The following is a 25,815-nucleotide window of genomic DNA, read 5'->3' as shown; positions in this document are numbered from 1 at the left end:
GCACTCAGGTGCCTGTATTTGTTAAATGAATAACAAAAGGAAAACCAAAGTAAGGGAACAGAAAGGAAAGGAAGAGAGAAATACAAAGATCTGAGAAGAGAAGGTGCCGGCGGCTGCTGAGCGATTGCCAAATGTTAATTTCGTTATTTGGCTTCTTATTTTATTCTGGGTAATGGTAGACCTATTAGTTTCCAGCTGCTATAACAAATTACCGGCAACTTAGTGGCCTTGAACGACACAAATTTATTCTCTCAAATAAATTCTGGAGGACAGAAGTCCAAAAATATGTCTTCTTGGCTAAAATCAAAGTGTTGGAGGCTCTAGGGAGAATCTATCCTTCTCTTTTCTAGTTCTGGAGGCTGTCTACGTTCCTTGGCTCATGCCCTTCTTTCAGCAATGGCGTCACTCTGACCTTTGTTCCACTGTCACATCTCCTCACCCCTGACCCTTTTGCCTCCCTCTAATAAAGCCCCTCTGATTACACTGGGCCCAGCAGATAATCCAGATGACCTCTTTGTCTCAAGATCCTTAATTTAATCATATCTGCCAAGGGTTTGGTTTTGTTTTGTTTGAGGTGGAGTCTGTTGCCTAGGTTGGAGTGCAGTGGCACAATCTCAGCTCACGGCAACCTCCACCTCCCAGGTTCAGGCAATTCTCCTGCCTCAGCCTCCCAAGTAGCTGGGACTACAAGTGCGTGCCACCGCACCCGGCAAATTTTTGTATTTTTAGTAGAGAGAGAGTTTCACCAAGTTGGCGAGGCTAGTCTCGAACTCCGGACCTCAGCTGATCCACCCATCTGGGCCTCCCAAAGAGCTGGGATTACAGGCCTGAGCCACCACGCCCGGCAAGGGTTTTGTTTTGTTTTTGCCATTTAAGGTAACATATCCACAGGTTCTGGGGGGTCGGATGTAGACATCTTTGGGGCAGACAGTTCTCAGCCTACCATATAAGGAAACCAGTAGGTAAGGTTCTACTACCTACTAAGTGCGTCTTAATCAGAACTTCTGATTCTTCAACAAGTCTGTGAAATATATGATAGGATTTGCTTTTAAAGTTGAAGAAATCAAGCCTTTGGGATTTGCCCACCGTCAAACAGCAGGGAGGCAAACAAGTGGTCAAATGGTCCCAAGCAATTTGGGATTCTACCATGGTCAAGTAGCGGGGAGGCAAACCCAGGTTCCGGAACCCGGCTCAAGCCTGCCCGCCTCATGGCCCTGCTTCCATTTCCCTCTCTGCTTCATGCCTACTTCCTCTTTCCTGTCTGGACCTGTTCCCCAGCTCCCTGGACAAGCTTCAGCTGCTGTTTTCCAGCTCGTCATGTGCTCCTGATGACAGTGTAGACACAGCCTGATCCTGGGGATTACGATTGAGCAAGCGGAGTGGCTGCTCCTCAGAATCTTCTCTTAGGCCTTTCTCTTGCCTTCCTTTATTCAATACGCGTTTTGAGCTTATTGTGCTGGGTGCTGGAATAGCAGGGAAGACCTAAGCTGTAGATTACAGGAAAATCTGAGTGACACCTGCTATCTCAGAAGCAGAGACTACAGCATCACAGGGAGCCAGAGCAGGGAGTTCGAAGCCCTGGGAATCGTGTGACTCTTATTGACCCTTAAGCAAAAATCGAAGCTCCAGGGAACAGAGGCAATAACTTGAGCTCCCTGGTTGACCAGATATGATTAATCTTTGTTTCTCTGTGTCTTGAACATGACTGTGCTCCATAAATATTTAAAAGTTGGGAAGAGGGTGAAGACAGATAACCGAAAGAAGTAAACAGTGTCTGAAACCAGCAAAGGGTTAAAAGTTACCAAGAGAGTGCTCAGAGCTTTCATCTTTTTTTTTTTTACCTAGCAGCTGGTGACACTACATATTTTCCTCTGTGCTCATTGGAAGAAGGCCCTGTGTGTCACTCCGTCACTAAATCACCCAAGGGGTTCACGGAAGGGACCTGCCAGTTTTGGGTAAAAGAACCCAGAAAGAGAAGGACTACAGGGAAACTGATGGTGTTCCTGTTACCTCTCATCATTGTACTAACGGCCAAGCAGAGCGATGCCCGTGAGTACCCCACATTCTCTTCTCCCCTAACTCTAGAGTCGAGGCAGCCTAGAAGGAACAGCCTTTCTTCCTAAAACTTGTGGTGGAAAATGTAGAAGCCAGGGGCAAAAAAAACTGTATGTCTTACATCAAGACTCCAGGAGCAATGGACTACCTGAACAGTTTTCCAGTTCATATTTGTAGGACTTTGATGTCACCACCTTCTGAGGCAGTGGGAGCCATTCTAGAAAGTAGACTCCGGAACTTCCTCACTTTCCCTCTGAGTATGGTCCCCCTTCTTTTCTGCTCAGATTTTTTCTTTTACTTTTGTTTCTCCTCTTCTCTAACCTCCAGAGTTGCTTGAGGACGTCAGAGCTTCAGGGGCATTAACAGTGAAGCAGAGCTATTGTTCAGGTTTATTTAGTTTTCTCTACTCAACACAAGCCCTACCTGTAACAAAAGAGCCAAGAAAGATAAAACCATGGCTCTGGGCTTGTTTACGGGCTGTGAGAAGTATTAATCAAGTAGAAGGGAGGGTTTTTCATTGTTTTAGGAGCTCCTGTCACTGGGGAAGCAAATGCCTTCTGTTGCCTCTAATAGGCGTAAGGGCCCATGGGCTAGAACCGCCAGGCTTCTCTGCTCTAGGCACATGCTCTCTGGGCTGAGGACTGTTAGTGTGTCCAGAATGTAGGCTTGGCCACCACCGTAGACGGACAGGAGAGGAAGGAGCTCTTTCAAATCATCCATGCAGGAAGAGAGTGGAATGAGTGACAGTGGAGATTCAGAAGGGTGAGAGGGGTGGATGATGAGAAATTACTTAATGGGTACAATGTATGTTACTTGGATGATAGATAGTTTAAAGCCCCAACTTGACCATCTATGCATATAACAAAATTGCAGGTTACATCATACATTTATACAAATACAAATTTAAAAATCATCCATGTATTAATTGTTCAAATATTGATTGATGGGCTACTATGTACCAGGCACTTTGGGGGATATGGCAGTGAACAAATAGACATAGTCTCTGCTTCCATGAAAATTTAATCCAGAAAGTCTCACCATCTATGGGAAAGATTGGGGCTGAGGGTGAGAGGCAGAAGATGAAAGAGGAACAGAGGACGGAGGCAAAGCGTGATAATTTTGGAAGTAAAAAACCTATCTATTACCTGCATGTGATTCTCAAAGAACTCTCCAATAATATGGAATAAAATTCCTTAAACATATTATCCCCTTGGCAATCTCAGTGACTGTGGTAGGTGAGGGAAATATCCCCATTGAAAGATGAGCCCTGGCTTTTTCTCTAGGCCTGGAGAGTGACCAGGCTCACATAAGGAGCAGCCTGAAGGAGACTGTAGGTCTTCCGGCCCTCTGTCCGGGGCTGTTTCACAATGTCACTGTGCCTGTGGGTGTCAAGACTTGTCACTTTGATTATTGGGGGGATAGGAAATAGGACAAGTAAGTTACAAAGGCCAGGGAAGGTCACTTGGCGCTGGTTGTTCTCCTTTTGACTCCTCAGACTGCATCCGTCTCTGTTCTGTCTTGTGTCGTTGAGGCTGACTGCTGGACTGCACCACCTAGACTCTCTTGCAAGCTGATTTCTGCTTGGGTTACACAATGGGAGACGCTGAAGGGGGAGAGGTCAGAGGGCACGGCAGAAAGAGAGGCTGGGAAATGTCCTTCTTACGCTTTCCCCTCCTTCTATAATGTTTCTGGCAGTAGCTGTGTGCTTCTGTGAGGTGGTCTTTCCTGAATAACCCCTTCTTCATGGTTCTAGCTCCCATTGGGCTTCAGTAATACTATTTGCTATTCTTTTTTTTTTTTTGAGACGGAGTTTCGCTCTTGTTACCCAGGCTGGAGTGCAATGGCACGATCTCGGCTCACCGCAACCTCCACCTCCTGGGCTCAGGCAATTCTCCTGCCTCAGCCTCCTGAGTAGCTGGGATTACAGGCACGTGCCACCATGCCCAGCTAATTTTTTGTATTTTTAGTAGAGACGGGGTTTCACCATGTTGACCAGGATGGTCTCGATCTCTCGACCTCGTGATCCACCCGCCTCGGCCTCCCAAAGTGCTGGGATTACAGGCTTGAGCCACTGCGCCCGGCACTATTTGCTATTCTTATCTCTTAAGCCCTAGGGGTGATGATGGCTTCCCATAGTTGTTACCCTGCCGGTGCCCATCATTTTTGTTTGTTCCCTTAACCTTGACCATATCTCTGCAAGGAGTCCTCATTAAGGTCTCCTCATGTGACCATCTGGGCTGAAGGCTGTTTCCTGCTAGGACCCTAACTGAACATTCCTGGGCTTTGAGGGACATTGGCAGGGAAAGGATATGAGATGATGAATAAATACTTGGGAGTACTTGATGTTTATACCTAGTACAAGCCCTGAATGGCTGCAATATACCATTAATAGATGGGGAAACACAGAGAGGAGATTCTGCAGTGCTGTGCGTCATTACTCCAGGAAATGTCAACGTAACTCCAATATCACTTCCAATGTGTTGCTTTCATTGACTCCATAGCCTGCAGTTGACTCCTCCTTCCTTTGTGCTCCCATAGCTCCTGTTCACAGTTCTATAATTTTCCATTTACAAAAATCTTCCCTTTGAGACACTCCTTAAAGACAGAAAGAGATGTCTTCATTTTTTCTTATTTCCCTGGCACTATCTAGTGCCCAACAGACACTAGTAAATACTTCCTGGGTGAATTTATGTTCGGAGGTAATGTCCCTAAGAAATCACAGTTATTTGACTGGGAGCCATAGAGAGCTTGGGCAGTAATAATGATTGCAAATGAAAATCTGTGGCTTACTGTAGTTGCAGGATTTGTGTTAAAAAGGTGTTTCATGCTTTTACAACTCATCTTGTTCTTCATTTCAGCCTGTGTGAAACTGAATTGGTGATATGGGTAGGTGTCATCAAACGGGGGGCCAGCACGAGATTTCTCATGCATAGCCATATGTGATTTGTATGTTTCATCTTGACATAATCAAGGTCAGTCTCTTGATATTACTCCAACTTTTATGGCTGTCTCAATCTGCTGTATCAATCTACTTCATGAATGGTGGAGTCCTTCACAGACGAGGCCTGATGATAGATAGGTTCCCTAAGCTGCCAACTGGGCTAGTGTTAAAAAACATACGTGCATATTATCTGCTTAGAAGTGACCTTGAGTTCAAAGAGTTTACATAAGAAAATATGGGCGTTTTCTAAAGACTTTATTAGACTTCGGTCTGTTTCCATGGAGCTGTTGCCAAGGTACATGCCATAGAAATTTCTCCAAGACAATGTTTCACTCCACTGAGGCCTTCTTCTTCTTCTTCATTTTTTTTCTTGAGGTGGAGTCTTGCTCTTGTTTTCCAGACTGGAGTGCAATGGCACGATCTCAGCTCATGGCAACTTTCGCCTCCCGGATTCAGGTGATTCTCCTGCCTCAGCCTCCCGAGTAGCTGCGATTATAGGCACCTGCCACCATGCCCAGCTAATTTTTGTATTTTTAGTAGAAATGGGGTTTTGGCATGTTGGCCAGGCTGGTCTTGAACTTCTGACCTCATGATCCTCCTGCCTTGGCCTCCCAAAGGCATGAACCACCGCACCCAGCCAAGGCCCTCCTCTTAATTGGTGTTGAATCTATCTAAATTTGAGAAATTCAATGAATTTGTAGATTGTTCTTTTGACTAGTTGAAATAGCTGTCTATTCTCACTTGACCTCAATCCTCTTACCTCACAGTACTGCCGAGAACTACAGGGAAGTAGCCTAAGTTAAAGATCAAACACATGACTCTTTGAACACTTAGTTTAGGGAACCCAAATTGACACAAATGACAAAGTATGTTTTTTTGATGTCTGAATTTTAATTGATTGGTGAAAATCTATCAAGAGTATGCATATTAAGTCACATTTTGCTATAACTTCAAAAGATCATTTTAAAAGAATAAAATTTATAAAGTTGGGATTCTTCTGGGAAACATGAGACACGTAGTTATCATTGTATAGGGAGTGTACTGAAGGAAAAAAGACACCAGAGCTCATTCATTCATTTTTTTGGCCAGGTGCGATGGCTCACGCCTGTAATCTCAGCGCTTTGGGAGGCCAAGGTGGGCAGATCACCTGAGGTCTGGAGTTTCAGACCAGCCTGGCCAACATGGAGAAACCCTGTCTCTACTAAAAATACAAAATTGGCCAGGCATTGTGGCACATGCCTGCAGTCCCATCTATTCAAGAGGCTGAGGCAGGAGAATTGCTTGAACCCAGGAGGAAGAGGTTGTGGTGAGCTGAGATTGCGCCCTTGCACTCCAGCCTGGGTAACAAGAGTGAAACTCCATCCCCAAAAAAAAAGAATAAACCTATATGAAGTGAGACACTGGCAACCTTCAAAAGGGTAGCCTCAGAAAAGTAGCTCACAAGCCAAACTTGTCACATTCAGCACTTTTGTGCTTTCAGTAAGTTCCTGTAGTTAGACAAGTCATTAGGACAGGGGACTAACGGTTCTTGCTGCACATAGAACCATCCATGAACATGACGGTGCTCTTAACTAAAAATATTGCCACCTACTTCTCCCCCTCATTCCCATGATGCTCGAAATTCCAAAGAGTCATTCCAAGGAATCATAATCATTTTGACTTTATTAAGGCATTACGCTACTTGAGAGAGCCAACAAATAATCGGACTGTGTTGAGCTGGTTATCCAATCAGGACTCACTGCCACCTGTATGTAGGAAGGTCTGGAGCAGGCGTCCCCAAACGACGGCCCGTGGCTGCATGCGGCCCCCCGCTGCACTTCAGGAAGGGGCACCTCTTTCATTGGTGGTCAGTGAGAGGAGCACAGTATGTGGCGGCCCTCCAGCGGTCTGAGGGACAGTGAACTGGCCCCCTGTGTAAAAAGTTTGGGGACACCTGGAGCCTGCGGCCCCAGGGACTGGGAAATCAGAGGCAGTGAGTCATCCTTGACACAAGAGGGCAGGAGAGAGCAGTGATAATCCAGGGGCCAGAAGCCTGAGACTTCGTGGCCTGGGAAACTTCCCTTACACTAGGTAGGGTTGGGTAGTCTAAGGTAGAGGAGCTTCCCGCAGAGACATCACAGTGTGATTCCTGGTTCCTGCACTTGTGGATTCTGAAGATGATCTTGGGCAATTAATATCTCTGCACCTATTTTCTGTCTGTGGAATGGAATTGTAAGACCTACCTCAAAAGTTTGTTAGAAGAATAAGTGAAACCCATGTTTATCAAGGGCTTAGAATGGTACGTAACACAAAGTAATTGCTCAATAAATAAATGCAGTTGTGATGACTGTGTTAAGATGCTGCTTTATGCCTTGTTGAAGGCCCATCTGATCTGCCACCTTCTCCTTGGAACATTTCCCAGTGGATCCCTTCTCGTGGGGCCAGTCTGTCTTCTCCGAGTGGCTGGAGCACTTCGTTGGTACTCTTCCAGGGCACTCGCTGCTTGTTGCCGTGTGTGGTGGCATTGCATCTTTTTGTTATGTGCTTTAGCTCCCCAATAATACTGTAAGTTCCTGGAAGAAAGAGCTGGTATCTGATTTGTTCTTCTCTTCCTAACATGGCCTCTAGTTCCTTGTACATAGTAGACACTAAATAGATAAGAATTGCACCCATGGATGAATATGTGAAAACACGTTATCAATTATTTTACAATCCAGTGATTTTCACAGGCTTTTGTAAGAATGTCCCGATGCGTAAAAGTACAGGTTAAAGGGAACATAAGTTAGAACTTACAAGTAGCCATTGCACCTGGCCTAAGACCGGTTTGGTTGTGTTGAATTGTGGGAGGGCCTTGGCAGTGCTGGATGGAGCAAGAAACGGGAAGAAAAGAAGAGTCTCAGGCTGAGGGCTGGGGACTGGAGGGAGACACCAGCTTTCTCTGTGCCACCACGTTCAGGCCCAGAACTTCACACAGTGTGAGATCTTTTCATTTGAACTTGGACTTCGAAGCCACACAAAGGGCTATTCATCTCTCAAGGTGGGGGGATAAAACATATTTCACAGTTTGTTAGGTTGATTTATTCCTTTTAAATATCTGGATCTCTGGTATGTGGGCCTCCATCTGTCATCTCGACTCGGCCGTGAAATATCAGGATGGTCCTGGGAATGATTTTGGAGATGCGCTTTGAGGACTGGGAAGGACGTAGATGGGTCAGATCGGCAGGAGATAATAGGACAAAAGGCTTGGACATGGGCGTCTTCAGACACCGGCAGGCAGAGTAGGCGAAGAAAGGCATCGCAGCTGCATGCCTTCTATTTGCCAGCTTTCGGGCATGGCATGGGGTGCGTGGCCTTCTCAGCCTGGGCTCCGCCCCCCAGGCATCACCTCTCCCCGTGACACCTGACGCTGTGCTCCAGCCATCCCCAGCCATCTGGTTCCACACACGCCCTGCCTTGTCATGCTTCCAGCTTGCACACGTGGTGTCCACTCTGCTCCTCCCACCTGTCCCTGATATCTCCCTAGAACATCACCTTCTCTGGAAGTCTCTCCTGAGGGCCCACGCCAGCTTGGATCTCATAGCACCACCCATCATGCTACCTTTTGAAACCACTTTGTCTGTCTCCATCAGGCCCTAAGCTTCTCGGACAGGTGAGAGAAGTTTGGTGTGGGAGCAGAAGAGCGAGCCAGTTTTGTTTCCTTTTGGTTTACTTTTAACCCTTATTACAATCCTTATAACAATATTTAGTGCTGGGCGCAGTGACTCACGTCTGTAATCTCAGCACTTTGGGAGGGCGAGGCGGGCAGATCATGAGGTCAAGAGATCAAGACCATCCTGGCCAACCAACATGGTGAAACCCCGTCTCTACTAAAAATACAAAAATTAGCTGGGCATGGTGGCACATGCCTGTAGTCCTGGCTACTCAGGAGGCTGAGGCAGGAGAATCCCTTGAACCCGGGAGGTGAAGGTTGCATGCAGTGAGCTGAGATCGTGTCGCTGCACTCCAGCCTAGCAACGGAGTGAGGCTCCGTCTCAGAACAAAAAAAAAGTAGTAAGAAGAAAAAGTAGAAAAAGAACAAGAAAATTGTTTAACAGAGGTGGTTGGACATAATAGAAAAATCACTGTGCTTTAAAAAAACTTTTTTCAGGAAGGCTAAGTTCATAGGAGGGTTCTTGTTGTGAGTGACCTGGTGCGTGTGTGCATGTGTTTGTGTGCCTGTGTGTATACACCCACACGTGCACACAGAGAGGTAGTGAGGGGTCCTCATTTTTTCACCAAAGGCTTCTTTGGTAAAAGAAGCGGGCTGCATTATCAGGGTTTTCAGACCTTCAGAGTTCTTGAGGGCTCCTGCAGAGACAGCTCTCCCTGTGTCCCCAGTGAGTAATCTTCCCTCTTCCCTCTCCAACCACAGCAGCATTCTATATTTTGTCTATGAGTTGAGATTACCTGTAAAATTCCACCCTGCATTTGCAAACCTGAACAAGAAGGCTCTAAGTCGCTGGGCTGGAGCTCTACAGTCCCGTCCAGGCCCTTGGTTCTTTGGTTCTGTGGTTCTGTAAGAGGAAACAGCAGCTGGGGCCTGGAGGCCTGGGTGCAGCTGAGCAGGGAGCACTCGTGTGGGGCTCAGTGGATGCGGCTGAAGGATCTGCATTGTCTGAGACCCTACATGTCTTCCTTCTTCGCTTCCTTCCCAGGGACGCACTCTCTGAGATATTTTCGCCTGGGCGTTTCAGATCCCGGCCATGGGGTCCCTGAATTTATTTCGGTTGGGTATGTGGACTCGCACCCTATCACCACATACGACAGCATCACTCGGCAGAAGGAGCCGCGGGCCCCATGGATGGCAGAGAACCTCGCGCCTGATCACTGGGAGAGGTACACTCAGCTGCTGAGGGGCTGGCAGCAGATGTTCAAGGTGGAACTGAATCGCCTGCAGAGGCACTACAATCACTCAGGTGTGCAGGCGGCAGAGATGGACGCTTCGGCCCCGCCCCGCAGAGGCCCCCGGGCTGACCTCCCGTGAGCGCTGCTGACTTGCACCTGCTGTGGCTTCTGGCAAAGCCTGGGAATCGGGTTGGTGGAGTTCAGGGCCCCCCCCTCTGCCTGTGCGTCTTCCGGACTGCCCCCGTCTCCCGCAGGAGCGCTCTGTCATTTGCCACACCCACTCTTCCCCATCTCTGTAGCCGTATCCGCCTCCCATTTCCACTCCGGCTTCTGACATGCATCTCCTTTCCCATTCTAAATTTGCCCATTTCGTGTCTCACTTCCCGGTAGCCAGGCCTAGTGACTCGCTTGCTTGTGCATAACGAACGACATTAACTTACCCAGGGGTATTTCTGGCTCCTGCAACTCTCTCCCTCCTCCACTGCACTCAGAATAGCCACAAACTGTATCCGTCATTCCCATTACAGGACAACTCCCTGAGGCAGGAATTATCATGCCCCTTGGACAGGCAGTAGGTACATCACAGATACCTGCTGTCAGGTGGGCTTCCATAAGAGGGACCTCCTGGGGACTGAGCGGTGCCACAATAGGTCTGTAGACCAGAGGATGCTTCCAGCCATGCTCCGCCCCAGCACCTGAGAGCCCACCTCTATCCCTGTGTGAACCACTAGGTTTGCATGTGTGTTTCAGGGTCTCACACTTACCAGAGAATGATTGGCTGTGAGCTGATGGAGGATGGAAGCACCACAGGATTTCTCCAGTATGCATATGACGGACAGGATTTCATGATCTTTGATAAAGACACCCTGTCCTGGCTGGCTGTTGATAATGTGGCTCACACCATCAAGCGGGCCTGGGAGGCCAATCAGCATGAGTTGCAATATCAAAAGAATTGGCTGGAAGAAGAATGTATTGCCTGGCTAAAGAGATTCCTGGAGTATGGAAAAGACACCCTACAAAGAACAGGTACAGAGAGAGAGACGGCCTCGCTCCGCACTGCCTGAACGACTGTTTCTGTACACAACTCCAATCTAGGTTACATCCACCCTATCCTAAAGCCATCTCTTTGGTTGGCCTATTGTGATCTCATGGCTAGAGCCCCCTCGAAAACTTTCCCTCCTTACTTTTGAGCGGCATCTTGACAAGATTTGGCAGTCTTCCTTGTCTTGACAGAGTGGAGATCACGCCACTGCACTCCAGCCTAGCGACAGAGTGAGACTCTGTCTCAGAAAAAAAAAAAAAAAAAAATTAGTAAGAAGAAAAAGTAGAAAAAGAATAAGAAAATGTTGAACAGAGGTGGTTTGACATACTAGGAAAAGCACTGTGCTTTTAAAAAACGGTTTTTTTCAGGAAGCCTGAGTTCATAGGAGGGTTCTTGTTCTGAGTGGCCTGGTGTGTGTGTGTGTGTGTGTATGTGTTTGTGTGCCTGTGTGTACATGCCCACATGTGCACACAGAGAGGTGGGGCACCTTGTTATTGGGGATCCATTGAGGCAAATTCTTCCAGTCCTTCAATGATAAGCTTGGAAATTCTTTAGGAGGTGGAACAATTCTTACAAACTGTTTAGTTAATGAAGGGCTCACATACCACCAGCAGGAGTGAAAATCTGGATTTACCAGGATAAACAGAGTGCGGGTCTCTGCTTTACTAAAGGATTAATGAGGCTGGGCACTGTGGCTCACGCCTGTAATCTTAGCACTTTGGGAGGCTGAGGCAAGAGGATTACCTGAGGCCAAGAGTTTAAGACTGGCCTGGGTGACATTATGAGACTGAGACCCTGTCTCTGTTTAAAAAAAATTAGCTGACCATGGTGGTACATGCCTGTAGTCAGGAGGCTGAGGGTGGAGGATCTCTTGAGCCTGGAAGGTCAAGGCTGCAGTGAGCCATGATCATGATCAGCCTGGGTGACAGAGTGAGACCCTATTTATTTATTTGTTTGTTTATTGAGACAGAGTCTCACTCTGTCACCAAGCTGGAGTGTAGTGGCACGATCTTGGCTCACTACAACCTCTGCCTCCCAGGTTCAAGCAGTTTTCCTGCCTCAGCCTCCTGAGTGGCATGCACCACCATGCCCGGCTAATTATTATCTTTTTTTTTATTTTATTTATTTATTTATTTTTTTTTGAGACGGAGTTTCGCTCTTGTTACCCAGGCTGGAGTGCAATGGCGCGATCTCGGCTCACTGCAACCTCCGCCTCCTGGGTTCAAGCAATTCTCCTGCCCCAGCCTCCTGAGTAGCTGGGATTACAGGCACGCACCACCATGCCCAGCTAATTTTTTGTATTTTTAGTAGAGACGGGGTTTCACCATGTTGACCAGGATGGTGATCTCTCAACCTTGTGATCCACCCGCCTCGGCCTCCCAAAGTGCTGGGATTACAGGCTTGAGCCACCGCGCCCGGCCCTTTTTTTAAATTTTTAGTAGAGACAGGGTCTCACCATGTTGGTTGGGCTGGTCTTGAACTCCTGACCTCGTGATCCATCTGCTTCGGCCTCCCAAAGTACTAGGAATACAGGCATGAGCCACCGCGCCCTGTGAGACCCTATTTTAAAAAAAAAAAAAGTATTAATGATAAGATTCCTTTCAGTAAAGAGCTCCTCTGGTACCTTAAAGATATGATTCAGTTGATCAACTTTTAGTTCATACAGAACTTTTCAAGTATGATCTTATTATTCAAAATGAATCATGTCTGTATCATGCTACAGGAAACTCCTAGATACAATGTGTGTGGGAGAGTATAGGAAGTCTGACTTGAGTCTATCTACTCTCTCCAGGCCTCTATCTACCTTCAGTGTCCTAATGGATTCTCAACCTTTGGGTCAAAACACAGTCCTAAAACACACACATACACACACACGCGCACACACACACACACACACACACACACACTCCTATGAAAGGATCTCAGGGTCAGACATGGTGGCTCAGCCTGTAATCCCAGCACTTTGGGAGGCCAAGCCGGGTGAATCACCTGAGGTTGAAAGTTTGAGACCAGCCTGACCAACATGGTGAAACCCTGTCTCTACTAAGAATACAAAATTAGCCAGGTGTGGTGGCACATGCTTATAATCCCAGCTATTTGGGAGGCTGAGGCAGGAGAATCACTTGAACCCAGGAGGCAGAGGTTGCAGTGAGTCAAGATCGTGCCATTGCACTCCAGCCTGGGCAACAAAAGCAAAACTCTGTCCCCAAAAAAAAAAAAAAAAAGGATCTTGGATTAATTTCTTACAGGTCCTGTCAAAAAGCACAATCTCTCCTAGTAGCATTTATTTTACTTTTAATGTTAGAAAGCCTTTTTCTACTTCCAAATGTCATGCCTCGGTAAAGAGACAACGAAAGTGTTGTTGGAGTGAAGGCTCTTCTCTGTTTTGGGCTGGCCAGTGATAAGGTGGGGGTCAGAGATGAGCGGGAAGCAGTCCCTCCAGACAGTTCGTTTGGTTTCGGTATGGCCACATGACCCAGTTTCAGCAAGAAACATTAAGGACAGGACTGAATGGAAAATTAACAGAGGCGTCACAAGGAAGCAAAATCATACATGGATACTTCTTTGGTGTCACTGTTGGAGCCCTTTTATGATATCAGTTTCTTTGAAGGTACAATCATGTCATGATCTGTTACATATGTTTGTGCCTGATGGTAGTCATCAAAATGCCAGCCTGAGTACACGAGGCAATTCCAAGTCAAAACTGAGTAGAGATGGCTGTGTTATTTACGTGCACTGAAAACAAAGAGTTCTCATCGCCAATCCCTTGCTGACTTACTTATAGAGAACAGTCACTTATATGTTTTGTGGGTCAGTTTTCCTTGACACATAAAGGCATTTCAAAGGTTAATAGTAAACAACCCAGCATACTTTCCAAACCTTCAAAGCGTGATGGCTTTCCTCCCGTAGAGGATGGAGCATGGCCGAACTCCGCATTCTTCACTATTTGGAGCATTGCCATTGTGGGAAGTATGCATAAATATGTCTGTTGTTGATGAACCTGAGTTCTGGGTCATTCTTAGCTTTAGAAGTTTTCTGCAATAAAGAAAAATTGTAAAAGCCAGTTGCCAGGTTATAATATTACATGCCCAGTAGAGTAAGTCTTTAATTTAACTTTAGCTTCTTCTTCCTAGAGCCCCCATTGGTCAGCATAAATCGCAAAGAAACTTTTCCAGGGGTTACAACTCTCTTCTGCAAAGCTCATGGCTTTTACCCCCCAGAAATTTACATGACATGGATGAAAAACGGGGAAGAAATTGTCCAAGAAATGGATTATGGAGACATTCTTCCCAGTGGGGATGGAACCTATCAAAGGTGGGCGTCAGTTGAACTTGATCCTCAGAGCGGCGACCTTTACTCCTGTCATGTGGAGCACTGCGGTGTCCACATGGTTCTTCAGGTCCCCCAGGGTAAGGATGGGGATTGTGGCTGTCTGGGGAGAGAGCCTGGAGAGATGGGTGGCAGGAAGCCATGCTCCCTGCCAGGGAGGGGAGGATAGATCACTGCCTCACCCAGTGTGCCTTAGAATGGGGCTTTTAAATAAGTCATTCTCACCCTTTTTGGAACCAGGACTCCTTAATACTATTAAAAAATTATTGAGGACCCCCAAAGAGCTTTTGTCGATGTGGGTTATATCTATTGCTATTTACTGCATTATAAATTAAAGATTTAAAAATTAAACACAGCCAGGCATGGTGGCTCACGCCCATAATCCCAGCACTTTGGGAGGCCGAGGCAGGCGGATCACTTGAGGTCAGGAATTTGAGACCATCCTGGCCAACATGGTGAAATCCCGACTCTACTAAAATACAAAAAAAATTAGCTGGGCATGGTGGTGTGTTCCTGTAATCCCAGCTCCCCAGGAGGCTGAGGCACAAGAACTGCTTGAACCTGGGAGGCAGAGATTGCAGTGAGCCAGGGTCATGTCACTGTGCTACAGCCTGGGCAACAGAGTGAGACTCCATCTCCCCCTAAAAAAGGCTGGGCCGTGGTGGCTCACACCTGTAATCCTAGCACTTTGGGAGGCTGAGGTGGGCCAATCATCTGAGGTTAGGAGTTTGAGACCAGCATGTCCAATATGGTGAAACCCCGTCTCTACTAAAAATACGAAAAAAAAAAAATTAGCCAGGCATGGTGGCTTATGCCTGTAATTCCAGCTACTTGGGAAGAAGGAGAATCACTTGAAACTGGGAGGTGGAGGTTGCAGTGAGCAGAGATTGTGCTACTGCATACCAGTCTGCATGACGGGAGTGAGACTCCCATCTAAAAAAAAAAAAAAAAAAATTAAACATAAGCCAAGTGCAGTGGCTCCTGCCGGTAATGCCAGCGCTTAGGACTTAGGGAGGCTGAGGTGGGTAGATTGCTTGAGTCCAGGATTTCAAGACCAGCCTGGGCAGCATACTGAGATCTCATCTTTACAAACAAGACAAAAATTAGCTGGGCATGATTGGATGTGCCTATAGTCCCAGCTACTCAGGAGGTTAAGGTGGGTGGATCGCTTGAGCCCAGGAGGTCGAGGCTGCAGTGAGCTATAATGGCACCACCGCACTTCTGCCTGGATGACAGAGTGAGACCCTGTCTCAAAAAAAAAAAAAAAAAAAAAAAAAGTTAAACGCAAGAAAACACAAGCACATATTCCATTAGTAGTCAGATTGATGAGTGAGAAGCAATGATAAGGAAAATTGTGTTGGGTTTCCTAATGATCACAGGGACAAAAGTCCTGGAAAGTTAATACAGAAGGGAAAGGAGACTTGTGTATTTATCCTCGTTTGCTTGCTTTCAGAATCAGAAACTATCCCTCTCGTGATCGAAGCTGTCTCTGGGTCCATTGTCCTTGTCATTGTGCTGGCTGGAGTTGGTGTTCTAGTCTGGAGAAGAAGGCCCCGAGGTGAGAGGCACGTGGAAGGGGACCAGGGGGCTTCGGACTCTCCTGCGTCTCTCCAGAGTCTTATTTTCTGCACCTGCTGCTTCGAGCTCCATTCAGAGATGGCTTGGCTCTCACAATGGGATCACAGAAGGACCCGGGACAACCCTCACACCACGTAGAGGACACGTAGCATGGATGGTGCTTGTGGGGGAGCGGTCTCTTTTCATAGGTGATGCGTGACATCAACAAAATAGTACAACATCTGTCCAGGGAAACTGTCCCCCTAGAAGTTGGGTCAGAGAAGATATGGGGATCTTGATTTGTCTTTTTCCAAACCATCTTTGTATTATTAATTACTGTTGACTCTGAGACAATGTCCTTCGTTTCAAGACTTCCATCATTTTCCATTTTGACCACCATTCTTTCCCCAAGCAAATGAACGTTCTTTTGCTTCTAAATTCATTTTTCAAAACACGAAATGGGTAAGAGTAGAGACCTTCAGAGAATGGGACTTAGAGTAAGGAAAAGGGGAGGAGAAGTAGGAGATGTGTAGGCTCTTGATAACGTGGAATAACATAAATTCATTCACTGCGTATACATGAAGAAGCTGCTGTGCTCCAGGCACTGCACTGGTTGCTGGGATATAACAATGAAGAAGACAGGCATGATGCCTGTTGTCATAGAGCTTACAATAGAGCCTTGCCTCTGGCTTCACTAGTTACTCAGATTGATCAGAGGATAGTACTGAGGAGACCTGAATCATGCTTTAAACCCAAAGTGGACCAGAAGCTTGGTTTTCCTAAAACATGTTTCATAAAACATAGACCTCAACCCCAATTCAGTTGATAACTGTACAAAAGTGTGTCATTAGATTAAAGTAAAACCAACCACTTTATTGGAAAATCAACTCAGGGGTTAACAGGTCGTTAATGTTTTCTTTATAAAGCACAGCACGAATCCTAATTCAATAAATGATAGCTAGTGAAACAATTTTTTTTAAAATGCCATCCCTCTTTCAAGAATTAGACAGACTGTGAGCTTGTGAATTCCTGCTTTTTATCTTACAGAGTTTACAAATTTGAGCTAAAGTTTGTCAAGTACTAAGAGAATCTTGACAAAGCAGGCTAAAACTGTCAGTGCCTGTTTCTCAGATCTTGCTGAACACTGCATACTTTATTTTTGAGCTGTGAGGAAACATTCTTGTAATCTGACTCAAAACCTCTTTCCTTTCAGAGCAAAATGGAGCCGTCTACTTTCCAACACCAGATCGATGACTGCAGATTCTTCTTTTCCAGTTCTCCTTCCCCTGAGAGCCATGTTATCCTCTGTCTCCCATAGACTCAAGTCCAGTGCTTGAAGCTCCTGACCACACTCACAACATACACGAGTGGTATGGGTTTGGTTGCCCCAAACCCCACAGACTGTGTAACAAAACCCCAAACCTATTGATTTAAAACAATATCCATTTTCTTTTCTTTCACAGTTTCTATGGGTCAGGGATTTGGGTCGGGCTTGGGAAGGCAGTTCTGGCTTCTCGTGGAGTTGGAGGCAAGTAGTGGCTGCAACAGAAATGGGGCAGCCAGGGGTGGTGGCCAGGCATCTCCGACATCCCCTCCATGTAGCCTCAGAAACTCTCCATGTGATCTCTCTGTATGGGTTAGCTGGGCTTCCTCACAACGTGGTGGCCTCAGGGCAGTCACTGCTTACATGGCAGCTAGCTTCCCTCAGAGTGAGGATCCCAAGAGACCACAGCCAAAGTGTGTAGCATTTATATAATGTAACCTAGGAAGTCACAAGGTATCATTTTTATGATAATCTCATTGGACAAGGAAGTCGTAAAATCCTGCTCAGGTTCAAAAAGAGGATCTATAGATCCCAACACTAGATAGGAAGATTGTCAGAGTTACATTGTAAGAAGAGCACATAGGGCCGGGCACAGCGGCTCATGGCTGTAATCCCAGCACTTTGGGAGGCCGAGGCAGGTGGTTTGCCTGAGCTCAGGAGTTTGACACCAGTGAGTTGAACTGGGTGAAACCCTGTCTCTCCTAATAATACAAAAAATTAGCCAGGCGTGGCACCGGGTACCAGTAGTCCCAGCCACTCAGGAGGCTGAGGAAGGAGAATTGCTTGAACCCAGGAGGTGGAGATTGTAGGTTGCAGGGAGCCAAGATGGCTCCACTGCACTCCAGCCTGGCAACAGAGTGAGACTCCATCTCAAAAAGAGCATGTAGAAGGGAGATATCATTGTGGCTGTTTTGGGAAAGATGCAACATGTCACAATGTCATGCTCTCTATCATTTCCCTATCCCACTTTGTACTGGTTTCCAAGGGCAGTCATTTAAAAGTAACACAAAGGCCGGGCATGGTGGCTCATTCCTGTAATCCCAGGACTTTGGGAGGCCGAGGTGGGTGGATCACAAAGTCAGGAGTTCAAGACCAGCCTGGCCAATATGGTGAAGTCCCACTGAGATAGGCGTTAAGACAGGGCCTAAGTACCGCCATCTTATAGTGATTTAGGCACTGTCATCTTAGAATAAAAACCCTAAAACATGTAGTTCTCAGAACTGTTATTGTAATTCTCAAAAATGTTATTTTGTAAAGTTAAAAAAGTTTCCACTATTGCCCCTTGCAACCAACCGCTGACCTTGGCTTCTGTACAATCTGCTTGCTTGCATAGCCCCCACAAGGATGTAGTTTTGCAGCTTAAATACCTTGCTTTCACTAAGTGTGGGGCCACGGGTTGGAGAGACATAAGTCCTCCGTGGCCACTGGCAATAAAAACCCTGCAATTGGGCAGACTTTTACTTTGATGCCAATTTTCTTTGCTTGCTCTAATACAACATTTGGAGACCCAAACGAGATTTTTCATCCATCACCAGACAGAAGCCCTCTCAGAGTCTCACCCGGGTGGCTGCTCCAGCCTCGGGAATCTCTGGGGGAGGCACCCCCTAAAACGTTCCAGGGCCCCAAAGTTTTGGCCCGTAGCGGAAGGGCAACTATTCGGCTGACATTCACCCAAAATTCATCAGGGTCTCGGGAAGCTCCGGAGGTCAGTCAGTTCTGGACATCAGGGGACTGGTCCATCAAAAGCCTAGGTCAGGAGACCAAACGTGGTCGTTCATCTCTCACTAGACAAGCCTACTGTAAGATGTCACTGGAGGCTTGGGTAATTCAGTTTTGGGTTGTGTTCCATAACCTCTGTGTAAGTGTGAAAGTAAAAGTGTATATGTGTAGTCCCACAGCCAGCAGGCTACAGGGCTTGTGAGGGCCTTCACCCGTGGTTCCACGGGGACATCATAAGACATAACGGTGATTCACCCTTTCGGTAACCAGGCCCAGGGTTTATATGGGTACACCTTAGCCAAAACACTCTAAAACATCTCTCTGGGAGTGTGGCCAGACAAGCATCAAACTAGTCTCCCTCAAGGGACACCCACCCTTTGTCCGTCTATCTCTCATGTAGTACTGTGTTTACTGGAAGTCGTCTAGTTTCCTAAAGCAGTTACTAGCTAATATACAGTGGGTTAGACCTATTACTCTTAAAGTAAATAATATTCTCCATTGGCTACATAACCATTAACTTCAAAAAAACTCTAATTAAGTTTACACCCCTAAAAATAACTCTGTTGTCTTTCCTTTTCTTCTTCTTATTCTATCATTAAGGCCTCCTTCTTCCTCTTTTTCATGTCCAAGAGAAAATTCTGCCCCCGACAACTTGGGTGTAGTTTTTTCTCTGTCTTAAGGAATCAAACCTTAAATAAAAAACTACCAGCCCTCTTGGCCCGTTTAAGGTAAAAAAAAAAAAAAAAAAAAGTAATTGTCTCTTTTGTCAAAACAAAGATTCAGTGTTATTATGGGTGTTGCCCAAGTGCTCAACACAGGTCAGCATATTAACACCATCCCGACTGCTAAAAAGCCAGCTGCCAAGGTTTAATAAAGACTGATTAACAAAACCTCTACACTCTCTTAAAAACGTACTGAATTCAAAATTCACACCTGGTAAACCTCTTTGTTCACCTCTTCTGCCATTTCCCCACATTCCCTAGGCCTCTAAATGCCAAAATATATCTAAAAAGGACCATGCCCAAGCGGCATGAAATCTTTACAACACTTACTACCGCTCTTTGTGTCATAGGAGCGGAAAATCATACACATTCACTTGGCCCCTTCCACCTGCTCGCCTGGCCCAAACCAAAAACAGGCCCATCAACCTAGCTGTCTCCTCTTTACAAAACTTAGCTACAAAAACATTACTGAAACCAATACTAAAACAAACAAAATTTAAATTCAGCACTTACCAAAATTGACTACATCATAAAAACAAAAAAACCCAGGTAGTCACCGAAAGGCCCCAAAAAAACCAGCACAAATAGGATCATCAAACTCCCGGCCCTGCACCCCTTCCAGTGCATAACAACAAATTTCAAAACAAAGTTTTCTAACCAGTACAAAGTTAAGTTAACTCCGGGAAAACTTCATACCCTCTATAAACTAAAATAGCCATCATTTGGGGTGGGGTGGCCAGACACTGGGACACATAACCCCAAAATAACCCAAACTACATAAAATATAGTAACAAACTCCCCGGGCTACCCCAAAAAAAACTAAGTCCTCCATGGCCACCAGCAATAAAAACCCTACAATTTGGCATACTTTTTTTTTTCCTGTAATAATTGCCAGTTTATTCCTCTGGCTAAGAGATCAAGAGGTAACGTGAGGTTTACATTTCTTTTATCATCAAGAATTTAGGGGCCCCCATTGCCCTCATAAGCTGGTTGCAAATTATCTGATTGACTCTTACTTGTAAAAAAAAAAAAAACCTTAATTCTTTTTGTGTGAGACACATGTTCATTAAAAAATACATATAAGCAAAAAGAAAAAAAAGAAAACCAATAAAGCTTCACACCACACAGAAATAAACTTAAGGTTAAGTTTTTGATATATGTTATATGGATGTATGCATACACACACACACACACACACAAAGTTTGGAATTTTATCCTACATATGTGAGCTGATATTAAATATGCTGCTTTGCCATAATCTGTTATGCTTTACTTTACAATTTGGAATGAATATATTTCCATGCAAATATGTGAAAGTTTCTAATTGAAAAATAGACCTGGAAAATGGGTCAAAATCCAAAATCCATTGAGATGCTGGCACTAAGGAAACTACCTAAAACAAAGTTTCATCAGATGATTAAAAGTAAGATGGAGGTCAAAGATACATCAAAAAATGCTAACAGAAAGAAAGCTGGGGCCAGATTTTAATATTAGGCAAAAATGAATTCCAGGCCTAAAGCACACAGGATAAGGACGGCTGTGTGAATGTCTTTGCTTCCAATGCATCATCACAAACTTGTTTCTCACTCTTCTTATCTCTTCCCTAAGCCTTTCAAGCTCATCTACTCCTCTTACCATTTCTTCAGGGTCCAAATGCCTAACGGGTGTGTTCTCTTTAAATCCCTGGCCAGGCTGAGTCGGCCCTCCTCTGGGGTTTCCTTCTGCTTCCTGGCTTACACTTTCTTCAGAAGGTTGAGGATTTTCTTCTGCCTCCTGTGGTACATCTTCCAGAGGGCGGTATTCCTCGGCCTTTAGCATGTCATTTTCTTCCCAAGACTTTTGTGTTTTATTTCGTTTTTGAATAAAGTAATCCTGCAGGGATTCAGGGGATCTTCCTCTCTTCCCTCACCTCGATTTGTGTCACGCCCAAAAAAACCAAATATCCTGAAAGGATCTTGGGCACGTTTCTGCTTCTCCAGCAATAGGGACCTGCTACAGGAAACAGGCCCTGGACTACAGGTATTGATCAACTTACGACCTATGCAACTTACAACCATTCGACTTTACAACCACAATCACTAGCCACGACTGCTCCGCATCTGGCAGCGCAAACGTTGCCCAGCTGGGCATATGACAGTGCGGACCAGCTTCCGGCAGCACTCCCATCTCCACGTGCACCATTTCAACTGTTATCCCAGACTCGGTACAGCAATTTGTGTTTTGTGTCTTGGATATTTTTCATCAAACCCGTCCCAAGATGTGTACCAAGAGGAAATTGTCTTTGTCTACGCCTCAGCCTGCCAAGAAGGAAAGAAAGGCCATCGATCTGGACACGAAAATGAAGGTAATTAGGCAGTACGAAGGAGGAAAGAAAGTGAATGTGATCGCACATGATACGAAGTTATCACACTCGACTGTGTCGACGATTTTGAAAGATAAAGAAAGAATTCGTGAAGCTGTGAAAGGTTCTGCACCCAAGCGATCAACAGTTATAACAAAGCAATGAAGCGGGCCCATCCACGAAATGGAGAAATTGCTATATATTTGGATGGAAGATCAAATTCAAAAATGGACGCCATTAAGTCTTTTTACTGTGCAGATGAAGGCGAGAAGTCTGTTTCAGACTCTGAAGGAGCGTGCTGGAGAAGATTATAGTCAAGAATTTGTAGCAAGCACTGGCTGGTTCCAGAGATTCAAGAAAAGATTCCAAGTGCATAGTGTTTGAGTGACTGGAGAAGCAGCGAGTGCGGATGAGGAAGGAGCACGTACGTTTGTTGATAGTCTGGATGAATTAGTTACAGATGAGGGATATCTAGCAGAACAGATTTTCAATGTTGATGAACTTACAAATGAAGAGCTAATCGAACTGGAAGAAGAAAGAGTGGTGGAAGAAGAAAGAAGAGAAGCAGAGAAAGAAGAGGAGGAGCCAGAAAGAAAGTTCACCACTAAGGGATTATCAGACGGTTTATCTTTACTGAATAAACTTCTTATACATTTCGAAGCAATGGACCCAAACATCGAACGATTTGCAAGGACTGAATGGATGGCACGTGATGTGTTTCGTCCGTATCATAAAATTTATGAAGAAAAAAAGAAACATACCATTCAGACAAAGCTCACCATGTTTATGAAAAAACCAACTCCGGTAACCCCAACTGCTGCCTCAGATGACGACATCAACGATCCGCAGCCAAGCACCAGCGGCCAATAAAATGTTTCGTACATGTTTATATATTTTGATATGTTTTGCAATTGGGAAAATGTTTCCTATGGTATTTTTTACACCGGTATTTTGTAATTTTGTATGTTTTGCAAATATTAAACCAGTTGTACTGATAATGCAGTGTTTTACTTAAACCTGACGAATGTAAAAATAAGAAACAAAATGGTGTAGAGATGATACAAATGGCATAAAATGAACAAAGAAAATTATGATATATAACAATGAAAGAAAATTATGATAAAATATGACTTAAAGATTTTTATAACATCATTTCACAGTACTGTACATAAAGCCTACTCAACTTACGATCAAATTGTGTTACGACCAGTCTGTCGGATCCAATCATGGTCGTAAATCGAGCACTCGCTGTATAAGCAATTTGGCCTACTTTTATCTTAATGTTAATTTTCTTTACTCACTCTAATACAACACCATCTCTACTAAAAATACCACAATCAGCCAAGCGTGGTGGTGTGCACCTGTAGTCCCAGCTACTCTGGAAGCTACTGCAGAAGAATCAGGCGGAGGTTGCAGTGAGCCAAAATCACTCCACTGCACTCCAGCCTGGGCAACAGAGTGAGACTCCATCTCAAAAAAAAAAAAAAAAAAGGACCACAAAAACTGGGTGACTTGGAAAAACCAAAATTTATTGTCTCACAGTTCTGGAGGCCAGATGTGCGAGATGAAGTGTGGCAGAGCCATGCTCCCTCTAAAGGGACTGGGGGGGAATCGGCTGCAGCCTCCCTCCTAGCTTCTGGTTGTTCCTTGCCTTCTGGCTGCGTCACTCTAGTCTTCATTTGGTGTTCTCCCTGCATGCATGGCTTTGTGCCCAAATTTTCTTTCTTCATGAGACCATTAGTCATACTGGATTAGGAGTCCACCCTACTGCAGGAAGACCTCACCTCCCCAAATTACATCAGCAGCAACCCTATTTCCAAAGAAGGCCACATTCTGAGACGTGTGGGGGGGTTACGACTTCAATAGGATTTTTTTGTGGGGGAAACAATTCAGCTCCTAACACACCCCTACCCAGCCTCTGTGGGCTCCCTCAATCCACCAAAGCTCCTTTGGCTTCAGTGTATCATCTAGCAGTTAGAAAACCAGGATCATTGAATTTACCGCAATTACAGTGAGACTGACTACCTTAGCTTACTTCCGTGAGAGGAGTTAAGACAAAGGAATCTGGAATTTTGGAGGGTTTGGGGGCATTCGGGGGCGGGGTCAGACGTTCTTCCTTTAAATCGCAACACTTAGTTCTCTTCCATTTATAAGACTCACACCTCCATCCCAACCCCTGCACCACAGGACGAGCAAGTGTTCTTGGCCTTCAGCTTTCATCCCTGATGGTGAAAGCAGTTGCTCCTGATCTATTTGCCCACCAGCTTCTCCTCTGGAGCCTGAGGCTTCTGATGTCTGCCTGGCTGGTTCTCAGTAAGAAGGTCAAGTTCAACCACAGGAGAAATGGTGATGCCCTTCAGTAGTTAAATATGAGTTCAGAGTCTGGGGTCTGCATGTAAGATTTGGGGTTCCCTAGATATAAGATTTCTGAAAACACTCAGACTGTGGGGATCCCTGCTGAGGGAGAAGCCCCAAACTGTGGCTCCAGGGGAATGCACCAAGCCTCTGACTGAGGCTGCCTTCTCTAGCCAGCTCCCCTCCTGCTTCCCCATGGCCGGCATGGCTGAGTAAAAACAACACTGAGCACAGCCCACGCATGAGCAGCTTGCCATGCAGCAGGATAAACCCATCATGCCACTCAGCGTGCCTTGGTTGTAAATCTAGTGTGATTACAACACCAATCTCTGGCCATTTGTTCTGTTTCTGGTTTGTGAACCAACTGAAGACATGAGCAGGCCTCAGCTAACCCACATATAGCACATGTGTAAACTGGAACAATGAACCCTTCCTCTGGGAGGTCGCCAGCCCAGGCCAGGTCACCCGGCTTGGCCAGCAGAACCCAGAGTGGATTTTGGTCCCCGTTTATTCCTCAGTGGGTTATCTATCCTGTGCAGAGCACAAGCTGACATGGTGGCTCTCTGGTCATAAAAATAGAAAACATAGAAAAGGGCTGCACACCAGAATGAATGAATTGAATTGAAACGCAGGAGTAATGGTGGAAAAAACAGGTCACTTCATTTAGACTGGTAGAACCAGAACCGCTGTGTAGTGTATCCAAATGGTTACAATTCCCTGAAAGATGTTACATAATCCTATCATAGTGTTTATTTATGGAAATCTATTTTTAAAATTTTATGTAATGTTGCACAGTCTGTTTGCATGATGCCTTGTACATAGTAGCAACTCAGTAAATACCTCTTGAATGAACTAGTACAGTATTTTAATGAGCTAGTCTTCATGTACTTGTGCAAAAGAACAGTGTCATCTTACAGCTGAAGTCATAGAGGGGAAATAGCCCACTCAGGATTATGTAACATTCCAGGTGCTCAGGATGAATGTTCCAAGGACTGGTCTGAATTCTTCAAAGGTTTCAGCTGCATTAACATTCTTCATCTAGGCCGGGTGAGGTGGCTCATGCCTGTAATCCCAGCACTTTGGGAGGCTCAGGCAGGCAGACCACAAGGTCAGGAGATAGAAACGATCTTGGCTAACATGGTGAAACCCCATCTCTACTAAAAATAAATTCTAAAACAAAATTGGCTGGGCATAGTGGCATGCGCCTGTAATCCCAGCTACTCAGGAGGCTGAGGCAGGAGAATCGCTTGAACCCGGGAGGTGGAGGTTGCAGTGAGCTGAGATCACGCCACTGCACTCAAGCCTGGGTGACAGAGCAAGACTCCATCTTTTAAAAAAAAAAAAAGTTCTTTATCTATTAAACTTTATCTTGTCATTGTAATGTCTGTGAGATTATCGATTGGAAACATTCCATCAATACTCCCACCCCACCTAACACATACCTAACTCAGAATTCAGAGGTTCTTACAGGAGGCACTGTTTTTCTTGAAGGCTATGAGAAGAGGTGCTGAGAAATCAGTTCTCAGCCATCTTGGAAACCCAAATATCTAAAATCTTCCAGAAATG

At 45.5% G+C, this 25,815-nt stretch overlaps 2 protein-coding genes and 1 long non-coding RNA gene across 6 annotated transcripts in view; 1 reads left to right on the top strand and 2 right to left on the bottom strand.

Annotated features, from left to right (window-relative positions):
- The first annotated feature begins 1,961 nt into the window (after nucleotides 1-1,961).
- On the top strand, nucleotides 1,962-17,916 carry LOC101045764 (major histocompatibility complex class I-related gene protein). 3 transcript variants are annotated; one of them, XM_074390148.1, is made up of 6 exons: nucleotides 1,962-2,049; nucleotides 9,670-9,930; nucleotides 10,610-10,885; nucleotides 14,036-14,216; nucleotides 15,685-15,789; nucleotides 17,002-17,916. In XM_074390148.1, the coding sequence occupies exons 1-6, from the start codon at nucleotides 1,995-1,997 to the stop codon at nucleotides 17,123-17,125; spliced, it is 1,002 nt and encodes a 333-aa protein (XP_074246249.1). In that variant the 5' UTR covers nucleotides 1,962-1,994; the 3' UTR covers nucleotides 17,126-17,916. The 3 variants fall into 3 exon arrangements, with proteins under 3 accessions (XP_074246249.1, XP_010334368.3, XP_074246250.1); XM_010336066.3 differs by having other exon boundaries at nucleotides 14,036-14,311; nucleotides 17,002-17,136; XM_074390149.1 differs by lacking the exon at nucleotides 1,962-2,049 and having other exon boundaries at nucleotides 9,718-9,850; nucleotides 14,036-14,311; nucleotides 17,002-17,136.
- LOC141582286 (uncharacterized) overlaps nucleotides 10,879-25,815 on the bottom strand; it is a 32,774-nt gene continuing 17,837 nt past the window's right edge. The window contains exons 2-4 of one of the 2 annotated variants that reach the window (XR_012515123.1): nucleotides 13,773-13,937; nucleotides 12,358-12,461; nucleotides 10,879-11,139 (exon numbers count right to left, since the gene is read on the bottom strand). This is a non-coding gene — a long non-coding RNA (uncharacterized LOC141582286). The remainder of the gene's footprint in view (nucleotides 11,140-12,357; nucleotides 12,462-13,772; nucleotides 13,938-25,815) is intronic. The other variant, XR_012515122.1, reaches the window with a different exon arrangement.
- Nucleotides 17,971-23,056, bottom strand: LOC120360132 (transcription elongation factor A protein-like 8). Its single transcript, XM_074390151.1, has one exon. The coding sequence runs from the start codon at nucleotides 21,369-21,371 to the stop codon at nucleotides 21,000-21,002; it is 372 nt and encodes a 123-aa protein (XP_074246252.1). The 5' UTR covers nucleotides 21,372-23,056; the 3' UTR covers nucleotides 17,971-20,999.

Source organism: Saimiri boliviensis, chromosome 19, assembly GCF_048565385.1.
Source record: "Saimiri boliviensis isolate mSaiBol1 chromosome 19, mSaiBol1.pri, whole genome shotgun sequence".
Classification (NCBI taxonomy): Eukaryota; Metazoa; Chordata; class Mammalia; order Primates; family Cebidae; genus Saimiri; species Saimiri boliviensis.
This window is presented reverse-complemented; position numbering and strand designations above follow the sequence as displayed.